The 22,975-nt window shown below is 45.5% G+C and overlaps 1 protein-coding gene across 13 annotated transcripts in view; it reads right to left on the bottom strand.

Annotated features, from left to right (window-relative positions):
* REV3L (REV3 like, DNA directed polymerase zeta catalytic subunit) overlaps positions 1 to 22,975 on the bottom strand; it is a 94,588-nt gene that overhangs the window by 45,688 nt on the left and 25,925 nt on the right. For 10 of the 13 annotated variants that reach the window (XR_015052053.1, XR_015052055.1, XR_015052054.1 and 7 more), the window contains exons 9-22: positions 21,641 to 21,729; positions 16,145 to 16,261; positions 15,556 to 15,781; positions 15,264 to 15,370; positions 13,166 to 14,906; positions 10,363 to 11,560; positions 8,864 to 8,989; positions 8,212 to 8,395; positions 7,885 to 7,978; positions 4,358 to 4,473; positions 3,558 to 3,676; positions 3,309 to 3,424; positions 3,027 to 3,171; positions 1,204 to 1,448 (exon numbers count right to left, since the gene is read on the bottom strand). Coding sequence is in view for 10 of the 13 variants with exons in the window: in XM_085858487.1 (XP_085714613.1) it covers positions 1,204 to 1,448; positions 3,027 to 3,171; positions 3,309 to 3,424; positions 3,558 to 3,676; positions 4,358 to 4,473; positions 7,885 to 7,978; positions 8,212 to 8,395; positions 8,864 to 8,989; positions 10,363 to 11,560; positions 13,166 to 14,906; positions 15,264 to 15,370; positions 15,556 to 15,781; positions 16,145 to 16,261; positions 21,641 to 21,729 (4,623 nt within the window). In the remaining 3 variants the exon portion in view is untranslated. The remainder of the gene's footprint in view (positions 1 to 1,203; positions 1,449 to 3,026; positions 3,172 to 3,308; positions 3,425 to 3,557; positions 3,677 to 4,357; positions 4,474 to 7,884; positions 7,979 to 8,211; positions 8,396 to 8,863; positions 8,990 to 10,362; positions 11,561 to 13,165; positions 14,907 to 15,263; positions 15,371 to 15,555; positions 15,782 to 16,144; positions 16,262 to 21,640; positions 21,730 to 22,975) is intronic. The other 3 variants (XM_085858486.1, XM_085858485.1, XM_085858489.1) reach the window with 3 other exon arrangements.

Raw genomic sequence — 22,975 nt, 5'->3', positions numbered from 1 at the left:
TGGAACAAACTCCCACACTCTGTTCAATTCCATTTTTTCCTCCAGGCCTTCAAAACAGCTGTTCACCACCACCTCTTATTGTCCCCCATCCAAAACCTCCATCTTTTCTACCCCTGTTAATCCACCCCTAACCCATCTTCAAATTCCGTGCTTTCCTTCCTGAAAGTCCCTGTCGTGTGCATCTTGTTCACCCCGTGTACCCCGCTCCATCCCTCTATCTTTCACAGATCTCATGATGTCCCTGTTCTCGACTGTGGTTGTGCTTCCTTTTCAGGCTCGTCTCCTGCTCCCTTCATTTTAGGCTCTGCATATTAGCTCTTATATGAGCATCAAAATTGTATACAATCCTCCATTCCGTCTCCCCCTCCTCCCTCTCCCTCTCTCCCACCTCTCTTCGACACCTCCCCTCTCTCTCCCACCTGTCCCCTCTCCTTTTCTCCCCTCTTTCCTGTCCATCTCCTCTCCGATCACTCCCCTCTAAACCCCTTCCTCTCCCCTCTTTCCCTTTCGTCTCTTTCCCCTCTCCTCTCTCCTCTCTCCCTCCCCTCTGTCCCTCTCACCCCCTTTCCTCTCCCTCCCCCTCTCTCTCTCCCACTCCTCCACTCTCCTTTCCTCCCCCCTTTCCTCTCCCTCCCCTCTCCCCTCTCCCATCACTCACCTCTCATCCCCTCTTTTTTCTCTCTCTCTCTCTCTCTCTCTCTCTCTCTCTCTCTCTCTCTCTCTCTCTCTCTCTCTCTCTCTCTCTCTCTCTCTCTGTCTCTCTCTCTCTCTCTCTCTCTCTCTCTCTCTCTCTCTCTCTCTCTCTCTCTCTCTCTCTCTCTCTCTCTCTCTCTCTCTCTCTCTCCCTCTCTCCCGCTCTCTCTCTCTCTCTCCCCCCCTCCCTCTCTCTCACTCTCTCTCTCCCCCCCCCTCTCTCTCTCTCTCTCTCTTCCCCCTCTCTCTTCCCCCTCTCTCTCTCTCTCTCCCCCCTCTCTCTCTCTCTCTCTCTCTCTCTCTCTCTCTCTCTCTCTCTCACTCTCTCTCTCCCTCTCTCTCTCACTCTCTCTCTCTCTCTCTCTCTCTCTCCCCCCCTCTCTCTCTCTCTCTCTCTCTTCTCTCTCTCTCTCACAAATGGATACATGCACACACATCACATACGTACAATCTGTCAAACATGCCACAGTGCACCTCATTACTCATTGGTGTAAACAATAGTGTTCCTACTTTCCAAGATGTTCAATGCGACCGAGGCAAGTGGAGAAACAGTAGTTGTACGCAATGATGATGGAGGGGTATAGAGACTGGAAATCCAACACGAGGACAGGACTGGTGTAAAAGCGAGACTCCGGCTCCATGACGAGCGGCAGGCACTCAGGGGCACGCTGCTTCGCCCGCTGGACCACGCTGGGAGACACCGAGACAAGATTCCGGGCCTTAGCAGCTCGAAGCATCATGGACTCCACACGGTACTGCCGGAGACAGCAAAATCAGGATCAATAAAAAAAAAGTCATCAGGAAGGGAGGGAGTGAAATAGTCAGAGGAAGGGAGGGAGTGGTGTTGTCAGAGTGTGAGAGGGAGTGGTGTTGTCAGAGTGTGAGAGGGAGTGGTGTTGTCAGAGTGTGAGAGGGAGTGGTGTTGACAGAGTGTGAGAGGGAGTGAGTGGTAGAAGTTGTCATGGTGGGAGTGAGTGAAGTCATCAGGGAGAGAGGGAGTGAGTGAGTGGAGGGAGTTATCGGGGTGGGGGTGAGTGGTGGGAGTTATAGGGGTGGGAGGGAGAGGATTGCTGCAAAACGTTTGATTCAGTGAATCGGGATGCCCTCTGGAGGATTTGCGGTCTTCGGCGGGTACCACCAAAACTGATCGATCTGATGTCTGAACTCTACTCTGGTACTGAGAGAACTGTGAGATGTGGTGATACCATCTCTGACTTATTTCCACTTGTTACTGGAGTTCTTCAGGGGTGTGTACTGGCCCCCACACTTTTCAGCACTTTTATGGACTGGATTCTGCGGAGGATGTCGGAGAGATCAAGCTGTGGTGCATCATTTGGGAATGTCAAGATGTCTGACCTAGATTTTGCAGATGATTCAGTCATCTTTGCGGAGACTCTGGATATCCTTTTGGGGGCCCTCGAGGTGCTGAATGAGGAGTCGGAGCCACTGGGATTACGGGTTTCCTGGGTCAAAACTAAGATCCAGACTTTCAATGACATCTTGGATGCCGCTATCCTGTCTGTATCTGTTTGTGGTGAGGATGTTGAGGTTACAGAGAGATTCACTTACCTTGGCAGTGATGTTCACGTCTCTGCTGGCTGTGAGGCAGAAGTCAAGAGACGTTTGGGTTGGGTCTGGGGAGTCATGGATTCACTGGATCATGGGGTGTGGTACTGCCGGTACCTGTACAGGACGATGGAAATCCGAGTCTTCTGGTCCTTGGTGCTTCCAGTCTTGCTCTATGGATGTGAGACTTGGAATCTGACCAGGGATCTGAGACGTAGACCTAATTCTTTTGGTACCAGGTCTCTTCGGAGATTCCTTGGCTATCGCTGGTCGGACTTTGTGTCCAACGAGCGGTTGCTGAGAGACTCAAATGAGACTTGTTACCTGCATAGTCCGTGAGCATCAGCTGTGGCTGTATGGACATGTGGCTCGTTTTCCTGATACTGATCCTGCTCACCGGATTCTCTCAGCGAAGGAGCCTCGTGAGTGGAGAACGACAATAGGCCAAGCACGTTCCTCATGGTTGCAGCAGGTGGATCGGCATCTCAAGGAGATGGGGATGGGCCAGGCATCTGCCTGGGGGGTGGCCAGACGGAGGCCCCTGGAGTACCGGCAGAAAGTGGACGCAGCGATGCGCTGCTCTGGCGCATGTTCCCATACCTGACCTTACCCGAGGGAGTGGAATCATTGGAGAGTGGGAATGAGTGTTTGTGTGGAGGATTTATGAGATGTCCAAGTTGTAGCGATTACTCATTGATATTACTTATTACTCATTGCAAAGCCAGTTTGATTAATAGTTATTGTTTGGTTAGTTTTCTGGTTATTACCTGAGAACCACGGGTAAGTACGTGATAAAACTGGATGCCAAAAAGTCGTGCCAGTTCAATTGTTCTTCCAACCAAATCAAGATTGTGCAGCAACTGCACATTGCCGCACACCCTGCACCGCAGATACTCCAGCACCTTCCACCTGCTGCATCACCCAGCACTACATAGTACCACCCAATTCGAGCCAACACGACTACTCAGAAACAATCAGTACGAGTGATAAAGTTCAGATTAGTCAGCACCACTCAAGCACCATTCTGTACCACTCTGAATTAGCAGTACCTGAGTAAGCTTGGAGTGTTCCACCACAAAGTGAGTTGTCGGAATGAGTAGTGTGGTAAACGTTGGTGCAGTACATGGAAAGCAACGTTTTCGAAAGAGTACACACGAAGTGCCACCTGCCAGGTACGAACAAGCACACAAAGAACAAGCACACAAAGCCATCTCCTTTGGGTAAGCATTACACCAGTGGGTCAAAGCTATGAATAATAATAATAATAATAATAATAATAATAATAATAATTTTTGCACCTCAGTCTTCATCATCCTCCAGACATTGAGGACAATACGGCCCGCGATGTGTATCTCAGACATGCTCTCTGCTCCAAACTCATCCTGTTCTCGTGCAAAGTGGTTCTCTTTGCTGCTCTCTACGTATACACAGTGGGACAATGGAGTGAAGAGGATGGAGAATGGAAAAATAATTTGGTGTAAAGTAACAAAACAACAACAATAATAATAATAATATTTATTAATCCATTAATAAACCATTCTGCAGAGGCATGCAGGATTGATGGACAATGTCATTGGTAGCTGCTGGCTTAGATTTGAAATCGATCTCTGAATATCAATAAATATGTTTAACACGTCATGTGTGGATAAAAACCTTCGAAAGGATGCTGATTATTCACAGTGTCGATCAATAATAGCGAACACCGTGATTACATATATGTGGTTAGTCGTGTGATTAAAGCTATGATTGGATGTCAGGTCATCATTCGAAGAGAAAAACAGATTTTAAAACCTTGTTTGTGAAGGCTAAATCATTGGATTCATGTACTGTGTAATTGTTTTGAAAAGGGGGAAAAGGGGGTACCTCGATCTTCAAGATCCCCCACCCAGAATCCCAAACACCTGGTTCTGCCGATGTGAGTTACCATTTTGTTAAAACATGGTACAAAACCTATCACGACCCTGACAACTATCTCCAAGGTTTCTGGCAAGTTCAAGTAAATACTGTACGAGTGGTGCTGATGTGGTGATTTGTGAGGCGGTGAAGTAAACGCTGTGGTGGTGACGGTGCCAGTGGTCTCCAATAGGTGCTCACTAACCCGCAAGGCGAGAGATCTTTTGACAGAAGTCCAAGCCCAGCACAGCCGCTCGCTCCAGCAGGAAACCCCAGGAGGTCGTTTGCACTTCATACCCCAAAAGGATATCTGGATCGAATCTGCACGAGGCGACGAGGTGCAAACAGAAAACAAAGAGTAAGTGTTTCCATTTTTAGGGAAAAAGATGAGAGATTGACAGTCATTTTGACATTATGCCTGGTGTTGGCTTAATGGTTAGGGTGGTGGGCTTGGGATCTGAAGGACCTGAGTTCAAATCCTGCTCGGCTGTTGAATTGATACGTTGATTCGGCCTGTCATCCTTCCGAGCTCGGCAAAGTGAGGACCAGCTTGCTGGGATGATTGAGCCATTCAAGTATCCTATGTCAGAGTGGCGACCCGTCCAGGATTGTGCCCAATAGCCAAGGAGACTGCTTCAGCAGCACCGACGCTCTGTATCGAGTATGGTCCCAGTGAAATGGGTGGATTTTGACATTGGGGAGACAGAGTGACCGAACAGCACCGATAGATGCAGTGATTCTCCTGAACAGAACATTTTCGGTGATTGGACCAAAACAAGTCACGAGTTAGAGACACAGCGGATCATTATTTGCACTCGGGTTCTTATCACTTGGCTTTTAACAGAAAACGTCAATATCAATTTATTACCTGGCATGGTGCATAATTAAATATGAACAAATAAGGCCAATGGAGGGGGCATGTTGGATTGGGTGGGTTGGAAGCGATGATTGGAGGAGAATGGGTAGAACTAAGGGTGCGGTGGACTCGAAGGGTGTGGTGGACTCGAAGGGCGGATCCGAAGGGTGGGGGTTGAGGGTAGGGTATGGGGGAGATAGTGGAGGGGCGGATTGGAGAGGGAGATTGGGATCGTGGAGTGGAATTGCGGAGTCCATTGGAAGAGCAGAGTTGATTTGAAGGGCAGGGTGGAAGGGTTTCAACTGTGAAAACGAATATTGAGAAAAGGAAGTAAAATAAAGAGAAATGGGTGGGGGAGGAGGGGGAAGGTGTGGTGGGGATAGAATGGTGAGGGAGATGGAGTAGGGGAAGGGAGTTTTGCCTGTTTGTTGTTCCCATCCAAACACTCAACTTGTGATGTGAAAATGCCGGGTTCAAATTTTGGATCCTATGTTGATTTGTTTGACTGTGGCTGCAATTCATGTAAAGTGCACCAAAGAGTGAGGTCTCTCTCTGTCCTTGTCCAAACATATCTATATATATATATATATGTATATATATATATATATATATATATATATATATATATATATATATATATATATATATATATATTGTGATAGATATAGTTCGGCATGCGCACGACCTTTTCAGCCCAATCCAGGCCGCGCGTCCACCGAACGCGAAAATCTAGTCGAAGCTTCTGGAGAAACGCCGAAACCCAGCTACGGGTGTTTTTAATACACCATAAACCAGCCAACTATTCTGTCCACGCACTACAGGGTCAATCGCCGAATTATCGATATATCTAACTATTCGCGCGGACAGAAATGCCGGGAGTTTATACTTCGACGGGGCCTGCACAAAAACGAGCCGCTTTAGCGGCTCGTTCCGAATGCGAATGCCGAGCGGTTTTAATTCGCCAAATCCCGTCATACCAGATTATTTTATCGGCTTTGTAATCAGCCAGCTAATTTCCTGAACGCATCATGGCGGTCAATGGAGAAAGTGACGCAACGAGCGGGTTGACATTCAAACAATATGGTGTTTATTTTCACCCAGCACGTATGCAGTCAATGGGGGAATAGGGGACAAGACACGAGCAAAAGCCTACAGCCGATGTCAATTATGCAATGTGCATACAGGCACTTAACAACAATTCTACTTAAGGACAAGGCGCCACAGACTTTCATGCAAAACCCAAGAATGAAAGAACCGGGCTCGTGAGCCTTTAATGTACTCAGGGCCGGGATGACCGGAACAGGCCCTGAGAGACCGGTCCGGCTACCTGGCCACCCTCGTGGTGACTCGATGGGTTGTTTTTATCGGCGACCCCTGGTGTCTCCGTTCGGCCCAGTGCATCGCCAACGCGCCAGCCGCTTGGGCGGCTTGATGAGCAGCTTGTACGGTTCTCCTCGGTTGTCCGGCCTTCACTGCAGCCTGGCCTAGCCGACGACACGCTGGCGGAGCGAACGGGTCTCGACCCCGGCTTCCTGCTGGCGAACCTTCCAGCGAACAAACTCCACTGCTCTCGCCAGCTCCCACAGGCTCTCCAACCCTTCCACACTCTGAACTCCAACGGCTCAACTCCTGCCAGTGGCTTGGCGTCTCTCCAACGGCTCTCAACTAACCACTTTCCAACCCAGCCAACAACACTGTCGGCGAGCGAACGCGGCCCTTTATAGCCCCAAGGGGAGGGGCTGCGGTGGGCTTTGCCACCCGAAATCAGCGCCCTCCCCTTTTCACCTTTGAACCTTCACCCAGGCTGGATCCGCCCCGATCAAACGCGGACGTGGTTGAAATCATCCTGATCACAAGCGGACGTGTTGGAAATCGCCATCAAACGCGGACGTGTTGGAAATCGCCATCAAACGCGGACGTGGGTTGTCGTCGTTGTTATTGTTAAAATAAAAGACAGAGAAAGAATAACGGCAAACTCAAAGATGCACAGCCCGGCACACAAATAAATCCCTTTATACATCGGTGGGGAAATCTAACCTGGAACACACACTTACCGAAATAACTGACCTCTGGGGAACCTGACTGGTGTTCTGTGAATTTCCACAACCGTAACTATATATATATATATATATATATATATATATATATATATATATATATATATATATATATATATATATATATATATATATATATATATATATATATTCTTCTTCTTCTTCTGCTTCTTCTTCCTCTTTCGGCTGCTCCCGTTCGGGGTCGCCACAGCGGATCATCCGTATGATCCGCATAGCGATTTGGCACATGTTTTACGCCGGATGCCCTTCCTGACGCAACCCTGGTCGCCTCTTATGACCCAGGGATATGGTACACCGATTTTTATGGTACACCGATTTTTATGGTACACCGATTTTAACCGGGGTATACACCGGCCCAGTATACTGGTAATCATTTTGCCGACCTTGGAAGGATGACAGGCTGAGTCAACCCTCTGGTGTATTAATTCAGTGGCCCAACGGGGCTTGAACTCAGGACCTTTTGGATCCCAAGCCGCTGTCCTAACCACTGCGCCAACACCAGGGTATATATATATATATATATATATATATATATATATATATATATATATATATATATATATATATATATATATATATATATATATATATATATATATATATATATATACATATACATACATACATTCGTCTGTGGTCCCAAGACACCCAAGAAAGAACAAGGTTTGGAGGATAACACAGGTTAATGGACAAGAAATGAAAGGTGAAACAATGTTCATTTCATTACCATACCAAACGTTGCACCAAATTATCTCAAATGCACCAAGTACTGGTAAAGTACAAACATTTGCACACTACCTCAACACCAAGTCCTGTAGATCAGCAAACAATTGCTCCTCACTCAGCACCTCCAGCACCTCAATTCCCATCCTCCCCCGGCCCATCATTCCAGCTGCCAAACAGCATTCATCAACATTACACAACGGGGCACCGCATTTAACATTCCTTCACATACATACACAGACAGACACAGACACACACACTATAATATCTTTAACAGTTACATAATGTGGAAACACCAAGGTGTGAAACATGTAAAGTATTCAAGGTGGTTGGGCATGGGGAGAGGAAAGTTTGAGGGGGGGATGGGGGTTGGGGGTGAGAGAAGCAACACACAATCCATACCACCTGATGCAGGATCAGACACAGCGAAAGCACCAAACATTCCGTCGACATTAGGAGGCAGTCCGTTACTGTCCTCGTGCATGCAGTAGCACACCGCCAGCACGGGATCCACCATGGGGTCAGGGTGCATTTCCAAACGGTTCCTTACGTGTACTTCCAAACTGAGCAAACGTATATGATACACCTGTAAAGTGAATATCACCAGTAGCCAGCAAGTTCTCATGGTACCAGAACACTGTGGTGAACCAGCACATTAACAAGCTATTGCTTATAATGTATACAATGAGGGGCAAAATCGAGAAATAAAAACAACATAACACTGGGGGTATGTGATAAGTAGGTGGTATACTGTAGGTATGTGGTATGTGGGTGGTATACTGTAGGTATGTGGTATGTAGGTGGTATACTATAGGTATGTGCTATGTGAGCGGTACACTGGGGGTATGTGATAAGTGGGTGGTACACTGTAGGTATGTGATAAGTGGGCGGTACACTGGGGGTATGTGATAAGTGGGTGGTACACTGGGGGTATGTGATAAGTGGGTGGTACACTGGGGGTATGTGATAAGCGGGTGGTACACCGTAGGTACGTGCTATGTGGTTGGTACATTGTAAATACCTGATATTAAAGCGGTGCCTTCACAGCACTCACCATGTGCACTGACTTGGCATTGTGAATGTCCTGTTGGCTAATTTTGAAACCATAAGTGTTATCCAAACTTGGTCCTTCCAACTGAGACGTCTCGTTGCTGGACTTGTTTCTGGAGTCAAACCGCTTCTACAAGTGATAAGCCAAAAGTACAAAGGAGAATCAAAACGTTTTTCCATTTTCAGAAAGTTTCAAATGTAAAACCTAACTTTTATTCTGACAGCATCATGATACCTGTGCGCCGTCAGGAAGGATGTGCACCTGCTGGATAGTATAGAATGGGTCGTTTGATGAGCGGCACACAGGTTTTTTTCGAAATGAACAAACGCAAACAGAGCGGATGTATGATGAGCGTTTTCTTTCCCTTGCACGTTGGTAAGCAGAAATTGTTAGCACCATGTACCACAATGTTAATCAAGTGTTAGGATAACAATTTGGTGCCTTTTTTGACATGGCCAAACGTGGATTTTGATGAGGTTCATATCCGATTATATGATATTGTAAACAAAGGGAGTGATCGGTGTTGAGGTTCTGAAAATCCACAAAAGATTCAGGAAGTTCCACTGCCTGGTGAGAAGAATCAAGGTTTGGAGCGCTCTGTCGAGGCCTGGTGTTTGGGAGGGGGGCAATATTTGACAAGACGACAATTAATTTGGCCCCCAATCTTGCCATGCTTCAAAGTGACTTTTGAGTCTGCATTGTGGAATAAGGGTTTAGACAAGGGCCTACACTGGTTCATGCCGGTGATGCAACCCCACCAAACTTCCAGTCATCCATCACTTTCTCTGTGAGACCTTTGAAGATCACTGCAACTCTCTCAAGTTTCCAGACCAATAGGGAATGACACAGCCCACCCACTCATCGTCCTGACACAAATCCGTGCATACATTTTCTATGGCGACATTTGAAGAGACAAGTCTTCAGACCAAGGCCACAAACTCTCGTGGAGCTGTGGATGAAAGTTATGGAATTGCGCAACTCGATGGATGAAGACTTGTGTCATGGAGAAATGATTCATTTAATCCAACACTTGGAGGAAGTGCAAAGCATGGCAATAGCATTGAACATGTTTTCCACAACAAATTAATCTTGAAAGAATTTCATTCGTATTTCATGATTAAATTGTTGCTTTTATAAATGTTAAATCGTTTGAATCGCCGTTGTAAACTAGTCTCCATACTACGTCTTCACCCTGTACATGGAGAGGATCAAACATCTATGTGGCGAGTTGTCCTGCACATGATCATTCCTTCATGCTTGAGGGATTGGAGGGGGTGGTGGGTGGTACTTTGGACCTCTCCTTGGATGCTGATTCCAGGAACATACATGAAGGAGAAGGATAACGATGGATTTGTGATAATGTTAGATCGAACTAAAGGACATAATATGTGCACAAGCAATTATCACTGATGATTACACAAAAGGAAACCTCAAAGTAAGATAATGATAAAAAGAAAGACACACAGTGATTTATGACATTGTGACTATCTCCATTGCAGTACCTTGAGTTTTGTGTTCACGAGGATTTGCCGGAGACACTTGGGAACCTTTTTCTCTGTTCCACTGAGCCCAGAAAGGGGTGAGGTTAGGCGGCGTTGGTCCCTTTTCTTTCGTTGATTGAGCCGCTGAGATCCCGCCGCAACATCTACACTGATACATGGGGTGCTGTGCCGCCAGAGCTCCTCCACTGGTGCTAAACCTGCAAACAGGCCTCTCTCAGGGGTAGGTGCTTTGTTGTCAAACAATGGCTGAGGAGTGAATGAATTACTCTGAAGTGAGGTTCGAGTGATGGCATCAGTGGTAGCCACAGATTGTAAATCTCTGTCATAAAGCGCAGGATTAGTAGTGGCTTGAAGGTGATATTGTCTTTGCTGCAAATAAATCGAAGAAGCAACCGCAGAAGGGGCCATGCCAACGGGAGATGGGGCCGTGGCAACCGGAAACGGGGCCGTGCCAACCGGAGACGGGGCCGTGCCAACGGTAGATGGGACCGCGGCAACCGGAGATGGGGCCGTGCCAACGGGAGATGGGGCCGTGCCAACCGGAGACGGGGCCGTGCCAACGGGAGATGGGGCCGTGGCAACCGGAGACAGGGCCGTGGCAACGGGAGACAGGGCCGTGGCAACCGGAGACAGGGCCATGGCAACCGGAGACAGAGTGGTGGCAACCGGAGACAGGGCCGTGGCAATCGGAGACAGGGCCGTGGCAACCAAAGAGGGGGATGGGATATCACATGGTGCCACGGAAGGGTTATCGGTAACGTTTAAGGTGTTTTCTTCTACAACATGTCTCTCTGCAGGTAGTGTAGTTAATTTAATGCTGCACCCATTTTTTGTCTTTTCTCCTGCACATGGAAATTTTCCCAAAGGCTCTAAAGTCATTTCTAACCCACGCTGCATTTCCTCGTAGTTCTGTTTTGCCTGAAGCCAAACGGCTACCCTTCGCCTGCTGGGAGGATGCTTGCATGGAGTGATCACAGTGTAGGCACCATGTCTTGTCTTTCGCTGAGGATTGCACTTTGGTAAAACATTTGCGGTACTGGTGTTTGGTTGGGCACTGCTTTGTGATCGTTGTAGCTCCCCTAACATTGACAAAACGGCACACCAATGTCCCAGGCCTCGAGCCGTCAGCTCACTTTCATGTTGAGGGAGGCATGAGTTTACCCTGCACGTCAATTTCAGACTTCTTGCACAAACATCCCTGAAGAACAACACAAGAAAGTCACAACTACATCAAGTCATCAAAAAAAAACATTTTCAGAAATTATAATCCTTCCAAACCATCTACCTCTTTGCAATCCATCCACCCCCACACATCATCTCGTGCGCCCCCATTCCTCCCCACACCCTTTGTTTGTCCAAGTATCCCTCTATCTTGGCCTTTTACTCTGCCGTTGGTGTTCCCCCTTCTCTCTACTCCTCCATTTGCATAAATCTCTATTGTTCCTTTTGCATCCTGTTATGTCCTGATCCATTCAGTGTACCAGCTCTTCCATGAGTCCAGGCTATGGATACAAAAATAAAAACAAAAAGAAATGAACAAACGCAATTTTCATGGGCTTACTTAGCTACCTGTGCTCAGCAACAAAGGGCCAAGTAATCAGAGGTCATCACCATCAAAATGAACTACGACGACAACTACAAGTACTGTACAATAACAATGAGATACTGTATTTGTGATTGCCAAGAGTATGCATCTCCCAATGGGGCTTACCCTTGGCGATCGCCCACGACTTACCCTTGGCCCGTGATCCAGTGATGGTCATATTTTGTTTGGACCACCATATGACCTTCACCTTCAACATTTAGGGATATAGTGTGGATTAACAAAATGTGTCCCCATGTACAATCTATTCATAAACCTCAACATTGGATCGGAGGGAAATTATTCAAGTTATGATCAAAAATGTGTTTTTTGTTAATTAGGTCCCATTCCGAAAAAGTAAGTCAAGTACACAAAACAAACACCAGGTGAACAACTTCAGTGTAGGTACACTATTAGGATGCAACAACATAAAACTGAGTGATGACAAAAGAAGTATTATTGTTTTCAGACCACCATTTGACCTTGACCTTTAATCTGGAGGAGTATGACATAAATTAAGCGTATATGTGCCTTGCTCTTGGGCGTAGGCTATCTCGAGGGGTAGAGGGCACTTTCGTTCCGATTGGACAAACCTTAGTCGAGCTGTGGTGAAAAATATTTAAATGTCTATAATTAGGCCATGATCTTAAAATTAGGTCAAGGTCAAAAACGTTATGTCAACCTTGCTTTATTCCCATTATTGATGCAAAATTTCATTCCGAAAATCCCAGCCAGCTTGGAGATACAGCTCAGAATTTGGCAGAAAACGGGAGAAAACCAAAAATGGAGGTTTCGTACTCCTGGGGGTGCAAGACCTTGACCTTTGACCTTGACCTGGGGTATGATGTCAATGAAGCTGAAATGCGCCTGCTCAATGCTATCCAGAGAGGGCAAATTCGTCCTCATTGGATAAACCTGAGTGGGGTTTTCATGAAAAATGTTTAAATGCCTATAATTGGGTCATGACCTTAAAATTAGGTCTGGGTCAAAATATATGACGTCAACCCCACATATGTACTTTGCATTCACTTTATTGATGCAAAATTTCATTCCGAAAGCCCCATCTGGCTCAGAAATTGATACGGTTTGGAAATTTTGAGTGCTGAGAGTTCAGGAAGAAGGAAAAAAATATAACATTTCTCGATGGTGGTTTCGTACTCCTGGGGGTCGAATAAACTCTGTGACGTCATTAGAAATAAATAAATATGCAATCACAACCACCTGGGCCTGGTTGGGAGATCCGCCGGGTTGCTCACGAAGGGTTCTTGGTAAGTGACAGTCTCTGATAAGTCCATTGTTGGCAGCGAGTGCTGCACAGAATCACGAGATGGTGGACACAAGCAAGGACGTAGGACGCAGCCCCTCAACCGCCATCGAGGACACCTTTGCTCCTCAGCCGCTCTCAAAAAAGTGGGTGAACGACAGCCACTCAAATCAGCCGAGAGCTCAGAGATTGATGGATTACGGGACGTTGGTGATGGCGTCGTGCTTGGGAACAGCTCCATGGTTAACTCCATGCTGGGTTTATTTTCCTCAGCATGCTCTGTAGAGATATGCAAATGGAGCATTTCATCCATAGGTTCTTCTTCTGTTCTCTGTTGGAGCGTTTCATCCACCGGTCCTTCCTCTATACTTTGTTGCGTTAATGTGAACACATCTTGGTTCACTGGTGCCTTGAACGTCTGCATGACATCCATACTCAACCCATCCCTGCACATCCCACAATGTTCCACTGACATCCCTTCATCATGACGGAAGTTTGAAAGGTCACTCCTTGTGGTCGATAGGCTAAAAGATTGCTGCTCAGTGGTGTAAGGACTTTCAGAAAAGGGTACAAGAGAGTCTCCTTTTTTCTCAAGACCAGAAATATCTTCCAATGTAGTTTTTGCTTTACTTGAACTGCAAGCTACATCAGCTGTTACATCTAAAACCTGAGAGCTTTTTTTGTTTGTGGAAAGGCAACTTTGTAATGGAGATTTGCCCATGGCATCAGACAAGCAACGGTCTGTCAACTTTCTCAGTTTCACGTACATTCTTGTGCCTCTCGGGAAAAGAACATCTGACTTTGGAACAAGACTTGCTGCCTTAGAATTTGCTGGAGTGAAGACATTAGCTTTCTGCCCTATTCTCTGTGTTGCACATCTCCCTTTGCACTGACCATATGACACAGGCTTTTTAATATATTCTTTGATAACTCCACTCTGGCAAGTACCAATGGCTTTCCTGCAATCAAAGAGCAAGACATGAGGTTGCAGAGTAGAACAAATTCGCTTTCGTTTCTCTCTGGTCATGTTTATGAATTCATCACTCTCGTTCAAATTGTCATTCTGGCTTTTCTGCCCTCTTTGATGGCCTTCTGCACATATTTGTGTACCCTGCACAAACCCCACCCCCGGCAGGCCCACCGTGCTCCTTGGCTCCACCTCTGCGCTAATCAGCTTCACCTCCGCACTCTTCGATTCTAGAAAGGAGCACCCTGGGAGGCCCACCGTGCTCCTTGGCTCCATATCTGCGCTCCTCCGCTCCACCTCCGTGCTCCTCCGCTCCACCTCCGTGCTCCTCCGCTCCACCTCCGTGCTCCTCCGCTCCACCTCCGTGCTCCTCCGCTCCACCTCTGTGCTCCTCCGCTCCACCTCCGTGCTCCTTGGCTCCACCTCCGTGCTCCTTGGCTCCACCTCCGTGCTCCTTGGCTCCACCTCCGCACTCCTTGGCTCCACCTCCGCGCTCCTCTTATACCCAATATTGTCATGACGCATAAAATCCAGTGAATCATTTGCAGACGAATGACCAAAGGATTGGTTGTGCATCTGTGTCAGGCTTGATGGCATTGCTTGTGTATCGACATCCAACACGTGATGAACAAGCTGGAACGCAGGTAGTGGAGCCTGTCTACTTTTTGGTATCCATTCGATATGTAATTTCTTCTTCTTCCTCTTGCTTAGTCTGTTCTGGGCTCGATTTTCTGCAGGAGCAAGGTGACAGCTGAATTATTTCATTATGAATAAGATGGTGATGACAATCATTATATCTTCATCCCAATTGTGATAATGATATCAATTGTCATAGCTCAACAAAACTCATCCATGACATTTCCCTAAGAAGGAATGACAAACTATACTTTGCCTGTGTAATGGCGGAAGTTGACAACACACACTTGCTAGTGTTTAGCAATATAAGCAACAAGAGAGTGGTAAAAACAAAATATTTGTAGCTTCAACTCTCGCCGAGTGTCATTCCCGGCAGGAGAGTGTGCTCCATAGTATTTCTGATGAAAACCTAAGAAGCATGCTTGATGGGTGGCTAAGCATGTGGTACTCACTCGGAGGCTCGTCAGAGCTGCCATCCAATTGTGGAATAACAGGACAGATCCTCCCACCCTTGCCATCTGAGCTCCCGACTTGCTCTGCCTCTGTAGGAAACTCCGTCCTATTCGATAAGCATCACATGGAACAAACAGGTAAGGCACAAGCTAAACAACATGCTAAAATGAAAAACATATTTCCAGCTGAGGTGTCTCCAGGCAGAAAGAACGAGCACATCAAGAGAGCCGGTGATGTGAAGACAACGGTAGGATGTATATGGTGGCAACAAGGTTGTGCACTTGGCTTTACCTTGGTGGTTCATCCCAGCAATCTGACATTTGCAAACTCAACTCCAGATCCTCCTGAGCACACAACGGTTGGCTTTCCTCCTCGTCACTGTTCGCCTTGTAGGGGAGCAGGCCAGGGCAAACTGTCGTACCCACCGCTTGCTGATTGCCCAAACACTGGCTCTGGCTCATGATGTCGTTGTTCAGTTCAGCCAGCAAGGACACCAATGAGTCATCAATAGCCACATCTGAAGGATGTTCCCATGTTAATCAAACATATTTAAGAAAGAAATGTCGACTATGTGCAACCGGGAAAAAATAAACCGATGATGTGATGTCAATGGATTCGGCTCACACGGGTTGTGGCATATCGAGAGTCAGATGCATTTCACAATAATTAATTATCAGCGTAAATTAGGTCAACGTAAAACAAACTTTGATGAGTTAATAATGTGCAATATATTCATCCACAAGGTAAACAAGTGCAAAGGAGTCCGTTCTCAAACTTCACCTTGACTTGAGTACACAGATTAACCACAGCATGAAGCCGTGGTTGGCAAAGCCAAGGCACTTGGTGTGTCCCAAGGTTGATCAGGAGTGCGTGAACTCACCGGCGTGTTGCGTGCTCACCACGGGACTACCAAAGTGCTGACTGTTTTCAACCACAGTCCTAATGGCGTCGTCGTCGATGACAGTCTCATCACCCACCGCTTGGAAGCTCGATCGCTCTGTCCAACAGAATAATCTCCAAGTTACCCCTCAATCCCGCATTAAGAAAAACCTTGAACAATCACATCCGTCAGACCAAGTCGAATGTATCAACAGCAGTATTGAGTTGTTGTTGCGGTGGATGCACATATGAGGCTGTGATTCAATTCTGAATTTAACCTGCTGCTTGCACCATTAACCCGCTGCTTGCAAAATTAACGGGCTGCTTGCACCATTAACCTGCTGCTTGCAACATTAAACTGCTGCTTGCAACACTAACCTGCTGCTTGCACCATCAACCTGCTGCTTGCACCATTAAACTGCTGCTTGCACCACTAACCTGCTGCTTGCAACATTAACCTGCTGCTTGCACCATTAACCTGCTGCTTGCAACATTAACCTGCTGCTTGTACCATTAACCTGCTGCTTGCAACATTAAACTGCTGCTTGCACCACTAACCTGCTGCTTGCACAATTAACCTGCTGCTTGCACCACTAACCTGCTGCTTGCACCACTAACCTGCTGCTTGCACCACTAACCTGCTGCTTGCACCACTAACCTGCTGCTTGCACCATTAACCTGCTGCTTGCACCATTAACCTGAGGATACGATCCCCCCATTGGTTCGTATTGAAATTTGTAATCTGTTCCGGGTGCCGGCGATAACTTTCCGACTCTTCGCGAATGACACCGTGGGATCTTTAACGTACACCAACTAATGCCGGCAGACGGGACGTCCAGTTTAACGTCCATCCGAGGGATGGCACACACGTTGATGAATCACCCTGCCTGTGAAACACCGGGATGACAGTTCATAGCCGGGTCGGGATTCAAACCAAGGCGAGACAGCTTGGAGGGGAGCGTGCGTACCTCGAGGCCATCCTGTTAGCCGAACAGCATTGACCGCATGATTAAAATGACTTTCCAATCATATTCATTTTCAGTCAAAAAACTACATTCATCATAAACAGTGTGTGTCCAGGTGCTTGTTCTTGCATACAATTAATTTAAGGCTTTTCTTCTTCAAGGAAAACAAAAAAATACAGAGGGGCAATACCCCTGGGTGCTCACCTGGTAGTGGATCGATAGGATAACCAGGTAACCGCTGGTATGCATGGACGACCCACAAAATATGTCACGCAGAAGAAAGTAAACACCGATGGATTCTTATTTAATATCGTGAACAAACTTTGGAACATCACGGGTGATGAAGGTTGTGGTCAAGTTTCATCAGAGTTGTGTGTAGTTTCAGAAAAGAAAGCAAATACCAGGTGAGCTAACAAGAACAAGAGTTAGTCATTCCAAAACAGGAATTAGTCGCTTTGGTTGTTTGGGAATGTCTTCATCAAGTTATTATAATTCACCAAACAAAACATTTCGATGAATGTTGACATTAAATAATCTAATCAGGTGTGCAGATATGTTTCCTCAAACAAACATGGACCATCCAAACTGTAAATAAATAAACGGTCCTAATATCTACAACCCCCACCCACTACCCCCACACCTGCAAACACAAGCACAAACCCCACCCACTACCCCCACACCTGCAAACACAAACCCCATCCACCACCCCCACACCTGCAAACACAAACACAAACCCCACCCACCACCCCCACACCTGCAAACACAAACACAAACCCCACCCACTACCCCCACACCTGCAAACACAAACACAAACCCCACCCACTACCCCCACACCTGCAAACACAAACACAAACCCCATCCACCACCCCCACACCTGCAAACACAAACACAAACCCCACCCACTACCCCCACACCTGCAAACACAAACCCCATCCACCACCCCCACACCTGCAAACACAAACACAAACCCCACCCACTACCCCCACACCTGCAAACACAAGCACAAACCCCACCCACTACCCCCACACCTGCAAACACAGACACAAACCCCACCCACTACCCCCACACCTGCAAACACAAACACAAACCCCACCCACTACCCCCACACCTGCAAACACAAACACAAACCCCACCCACTACCCCCACACCTGCAAACACAAACACAAACCCCACCCACTACCCCCACACCTGCAAACACAAACCCCATCCACCACCCCCACACCTGCAAACATAAACACAAACCCCACCCACTACCCCCACACCTGCAAACACAAACCCCATCCACCACCCCCACACCTGCAAACACAAACACAAACCCCACCCACTACCCCCACACCTGCAAACACAAACACAAACCCCACCCACTACCCCCACACCTGCAAACACCACCCCAACCACCACCGACCCACACCTGCAAACACAAACACAAACCCCACCCACTTTCCCCCACACCTGCAACCACCACTCCACCCACTCGACCCATACCTGTATCCACCACCCCACCTACTCGATCCACACTCGCAACCACCACCCCCACCCACTTGATCCAAATCTGCAACCACCACCCACCAGCCACTCGACCCATACCTGCAACCACCACGCCCACCGACTTGGCCCACACCTGCAACCACCACCCCCACATACTCGACCCACACCTGCAACTACCACCCCACACACTCGACCCATACCTGAAACCACCACCTCACCCACTCGACCCATACCTGCAACCACCACCTCCACCCACTTGACCCATACCTGCAACCACCACACCCACGTACTCGATCCACACCTGAAACCACCACCCCACCCACTTGATGCACACTTGCAACCACCATCCCCCACCACTTGACCCATACCTGTAACCACCATGTGGTAAAGTTTAAATTTACTCCGTTGGAACGGTTTTCAATGTACACTCAATATGTGCGATATCAAATGTTAATGTAACATGTGGTAAAGTTTAAATTTCCTCCGTTGAACGGTTTTCGATGTACACTCAATATGTGCGATATCAAATGTTAATGTAACATGTGGTAAGGTTTAAATTTACTCCGTTGGAACGGTTTTCGATGTACACTCAATATGTGCGATATCAAATGTTAATGTAACATGTGGTAAAGTTTAAATTTCCTCCGTTGAACGGTTTTTGATGTACACTCAATATGTGCGATATCAAATGTTAATGTAACATGTGGTAAAGTTTAAATTTACTCCGTTGAACGGTTTTCGATGTACACTCAATATGTGCGATATCAAATGTTCATGTAACATGTGGTAAAGTTTAAATTTCCTCCGTTGAACGGTTTTCGATGTACACTCAATATGTGCGATATCAAATGTTAATGTAACATGTGGTAAAGTTTAAATTTACTCCGTTGAACGGTTTTCGATGTACACTCAATATGTGCGATATCAAATGTTCATGTAACATGTGGTGAAGTTTAAATTTACTCCGTTGGAACGGTTTTCGATGTACACTCAATATGTGCGATATCAAATGTTAATGTAACATGTGGTAAAGTTTAAATTTACTCCGTTGAACGGTTTTCGATGTACACTCAATATGTGCGATATCAAATGTTAATGTAACATGTGTTAAAGTTTAAATTTACTCCGTTGAACGGTTTTCGATGTACACTCAATATGTGCGATATCAAATGTTAATGTAACATGTGTTAAAGTTTAAATTTACTCCGTTGAACGGTTTTCGATGTACACTCAATATGTGCGATATCAAATGTTAATGTAACATGTGGTAAAGTTTAAATTTACTCCGTTGGAATGGTTTTCGATGTACACTCAATATGTGCGATATCAAATGTTAATGTAACATGTGGTAAAGTTTAAATTTACTCCGTTGGAACGGTTTTCGATGTACACTCAATATGTGCGATATCAAATGTTAATGTAACATGTGGTAAAGTTTAAATTTCCTCCGTTGAACGGTTTTCGATGTACACTCAATATGTGCGATATCAAATGTTAATGTAACATGTGGTAAAGTTTAAATTTACTCCGTTGGAACGGTTTTCGATGTACACTCAATATGCGCGATATCAAATGTTCATGTAACATGTGGTAAGGTTTAAATTTCCTCCGTTGAATGGTTTTCGATGTACACTCAATATGTGCGATATCAAATGTTAATGTAACATGTGTTAAAGTTTAAATTTACTCCGTTGAACAGTTTTCGATGTACACTCAATATGTGCGATATCAAATGTTCATGTAACATGTGTTAAAGTTTAAATTTACTCCGTTGAACGGTTTTCGATGTACACTCAATATGTGCGATATCAAATGTTCATGTAACATGTGGTAAGGTTTAAATTTACTCCGTTGGAACGGTTTTCGATGTACACTCAATATGTGCGATATCAAATGTTAATGTAACATGTGGTAAAGTTTAAATTTACTCTGTTGAACGGTTTTCGATGTACACTCAATATGCGCGATATCAAATGTTCATGTAACATGTGGTAAGGTTTAAATTTCCTCCGTTGAATGGTTTTCGATGTACACTCAATATGTGCGATATCAAATGTTAATGTAACATGTGTTAAAGTTTAAATTTACTCCGTAAAACGGTTTTCGATGTACACTCAATATGTGCGATATCAAATGTTAATGTAACATGTGTTAAAGTTTAAATTTACTCCGTTGAACGGTTTTCGATGTACACTCAATATGTGCGATATCAAGTGTTCATGTAACATGTGGTAAGGTTTAAATTTACTCCGTTGGAACGGTTTTCGATGTACACTCAATATGTGCGATATCAAATGTTCATGTAACATGTGGTAAAGTTTAAATTTACTCCGTTGGAATGATTTTCGATGTACATTCAATGTGTGCGATATCAAATGTTCATGTGACATGTGGTAAGGTTTAAATTTCCTCCGTTGAATGGTTTTTGATGTACACTCAATATGTGCGATATCAAATGTTAATGTAACATGTGTTAAAGTTTAAATTTACTCCGTAAAACGGTTTTCGATGTACACTCAATATGTGCGATATCAAATGTTAATGTAACATGTGGTAAAGTTTAAATTTACTCCGTTGGAACGGTTTTTGATGTACACTCAATATGTGCGATATCAAATGTTAATGTAACATGTGGTAAAGTTTAAATTTACTCCGTTGAACGGTTTTCGATGTACACTCAATATGTGCGATATCAAATGTTCATGTAACATGTGGTAAAGTTTAAATTTACTCCGTTGGAACGGTTTTCGATGTACATTCAATGTGTGCGATATCAAATGTTCATGTGACATGTGGTAAAATTTAAATTTCTTCCGTTGAATGGTTTTCAATGTACGCTCTTAACAAAATGCAAACATGTATGTACGTGCGTGACCGATTGCTTCACCCTGCCCTTCTCTTTGGGTGCTCATAAATCCACCAACTCCGATTGGATGTCTGATGAATGGATTTTTGGTTTGATGGATTCCTCTTTCTATTTGTTTGGAAAAGAGTCACAAATACTTCAGTTCATTTCTACACACGAGCAGCGCCGTGACCGATACCTTGAGAGCTGGACGCGTGAAGAGCTTCGACTGAGAATGCTGGAGTCTTGGCTCGTTCCTGACTCGGGAGAATGTTTTCTTTGTTATCGCTGCACAGGAAACAGGAACAAAGACAACATGGTAAAACGACAACTTTATTGTTAGAAACGACAATGATCACAAATCATGACATTGTGATAAGATGATTGGGTACCAAGCCTGACCAGGCTAGAACCCTCGTGGTTTTCTTCTGTTTATTCCACATTATTCTCGACTATTCTTCCGCCGGGCGGCCATTTTTGGGATTTAGCCCCTATAAAATCCATTTTCTCAGCAACAGCTTAAATCCGATTGTCACGAAATTTTCACCATAGGAGCTACTACTCATGTGGATTTTTTAATGATAATTATGACGTCATAGTTCACGTGGTGTGGCAGCTATGTTGGATTGAAGGAAAATATTTTTTTAAATTACTCGTCTGAAACCACTTGAGCTATCAACGTGAAACTTTACAAACATCATCCAACACCATTGCTACATATCCTGTGAAAACAATGAACCTTATCCGATAAACAGAAAACTTCACAAAAATGATCCCCGACAATGAGAGGCAGAGTGTAAATTTATGATGTCATAGGTCACGTGGTTTGGCAGCCATATTGGATTGAAAATAAAAACCTTGAAAAACCTTCTCCAGAAAGGCTTATTACAACGAGGCGAAGCCTCATGCAAATGATTGACTAGCCTTGGGGAATAAAGGGTGTAAATTTTATCCTCATAGATCACATGGTCTGGTAGCCAAATTTTTTGAATAATAAACCTTCAAAAATCTTCTCCAGAACGGCTTTATAGATCGAGGGGAAACTTCACACACGTTTCCCAAGTCTTGCGGATACCACAGTGTTAAGGAAAACATTATAAGTCACATGGTCTGGCAGCCATATTGGATTGAACGAAAATATTAAAAAAAATAATTTTCTCTCAAACCGTCCAACCGATCGACGTGAAGCTTTGCGTGTGTCAGGAACTTCATCAATCGACGTGAAACTACACGAGTATGATCTAGTATTCACGGGGAATATATGGTTAAAATTTCAATGTGATTGGTGCATTATCCGGCAGCCATAATTTTTTAATTACTTTGAATGCTTTAAAAAAAAGCCCATTCTGAATTCGGTTTTGTAAAGAGGACATCATGGGTCATGTGTATGATGAAGCCAGGGTTATATCATAGAGGGGGGCAGTGTATAGCACAATCCCTCCTCTCCAAACTCTCTGACCCCTCACGTCTCCCCTCCCTCTTTGTTCTTCAACTCAAACCCCCTCCCACCCCAATATCTCCCACCCACCCCTCC

This window comes from Eptatretus burgeri, chromosome 15 (genome assembly GCF_056783735.1).
Source record: "Eptatretus burgeri isolate ZD-2024b chromosome 15, Ebu_testis_v1, whole genome shotgun sequence".
In the NCBI taxonomy this organism is placed as follows: domain Eukaryota; kingdom Metazoa; phylum Chordata; class Myxini; order Myxiniformes; family Myxinidae; genus Eptatretus; species Eptatretus burgeri.
This window is presented reverse-complemented; position numbering and strand designations above follow the sequence as displayed.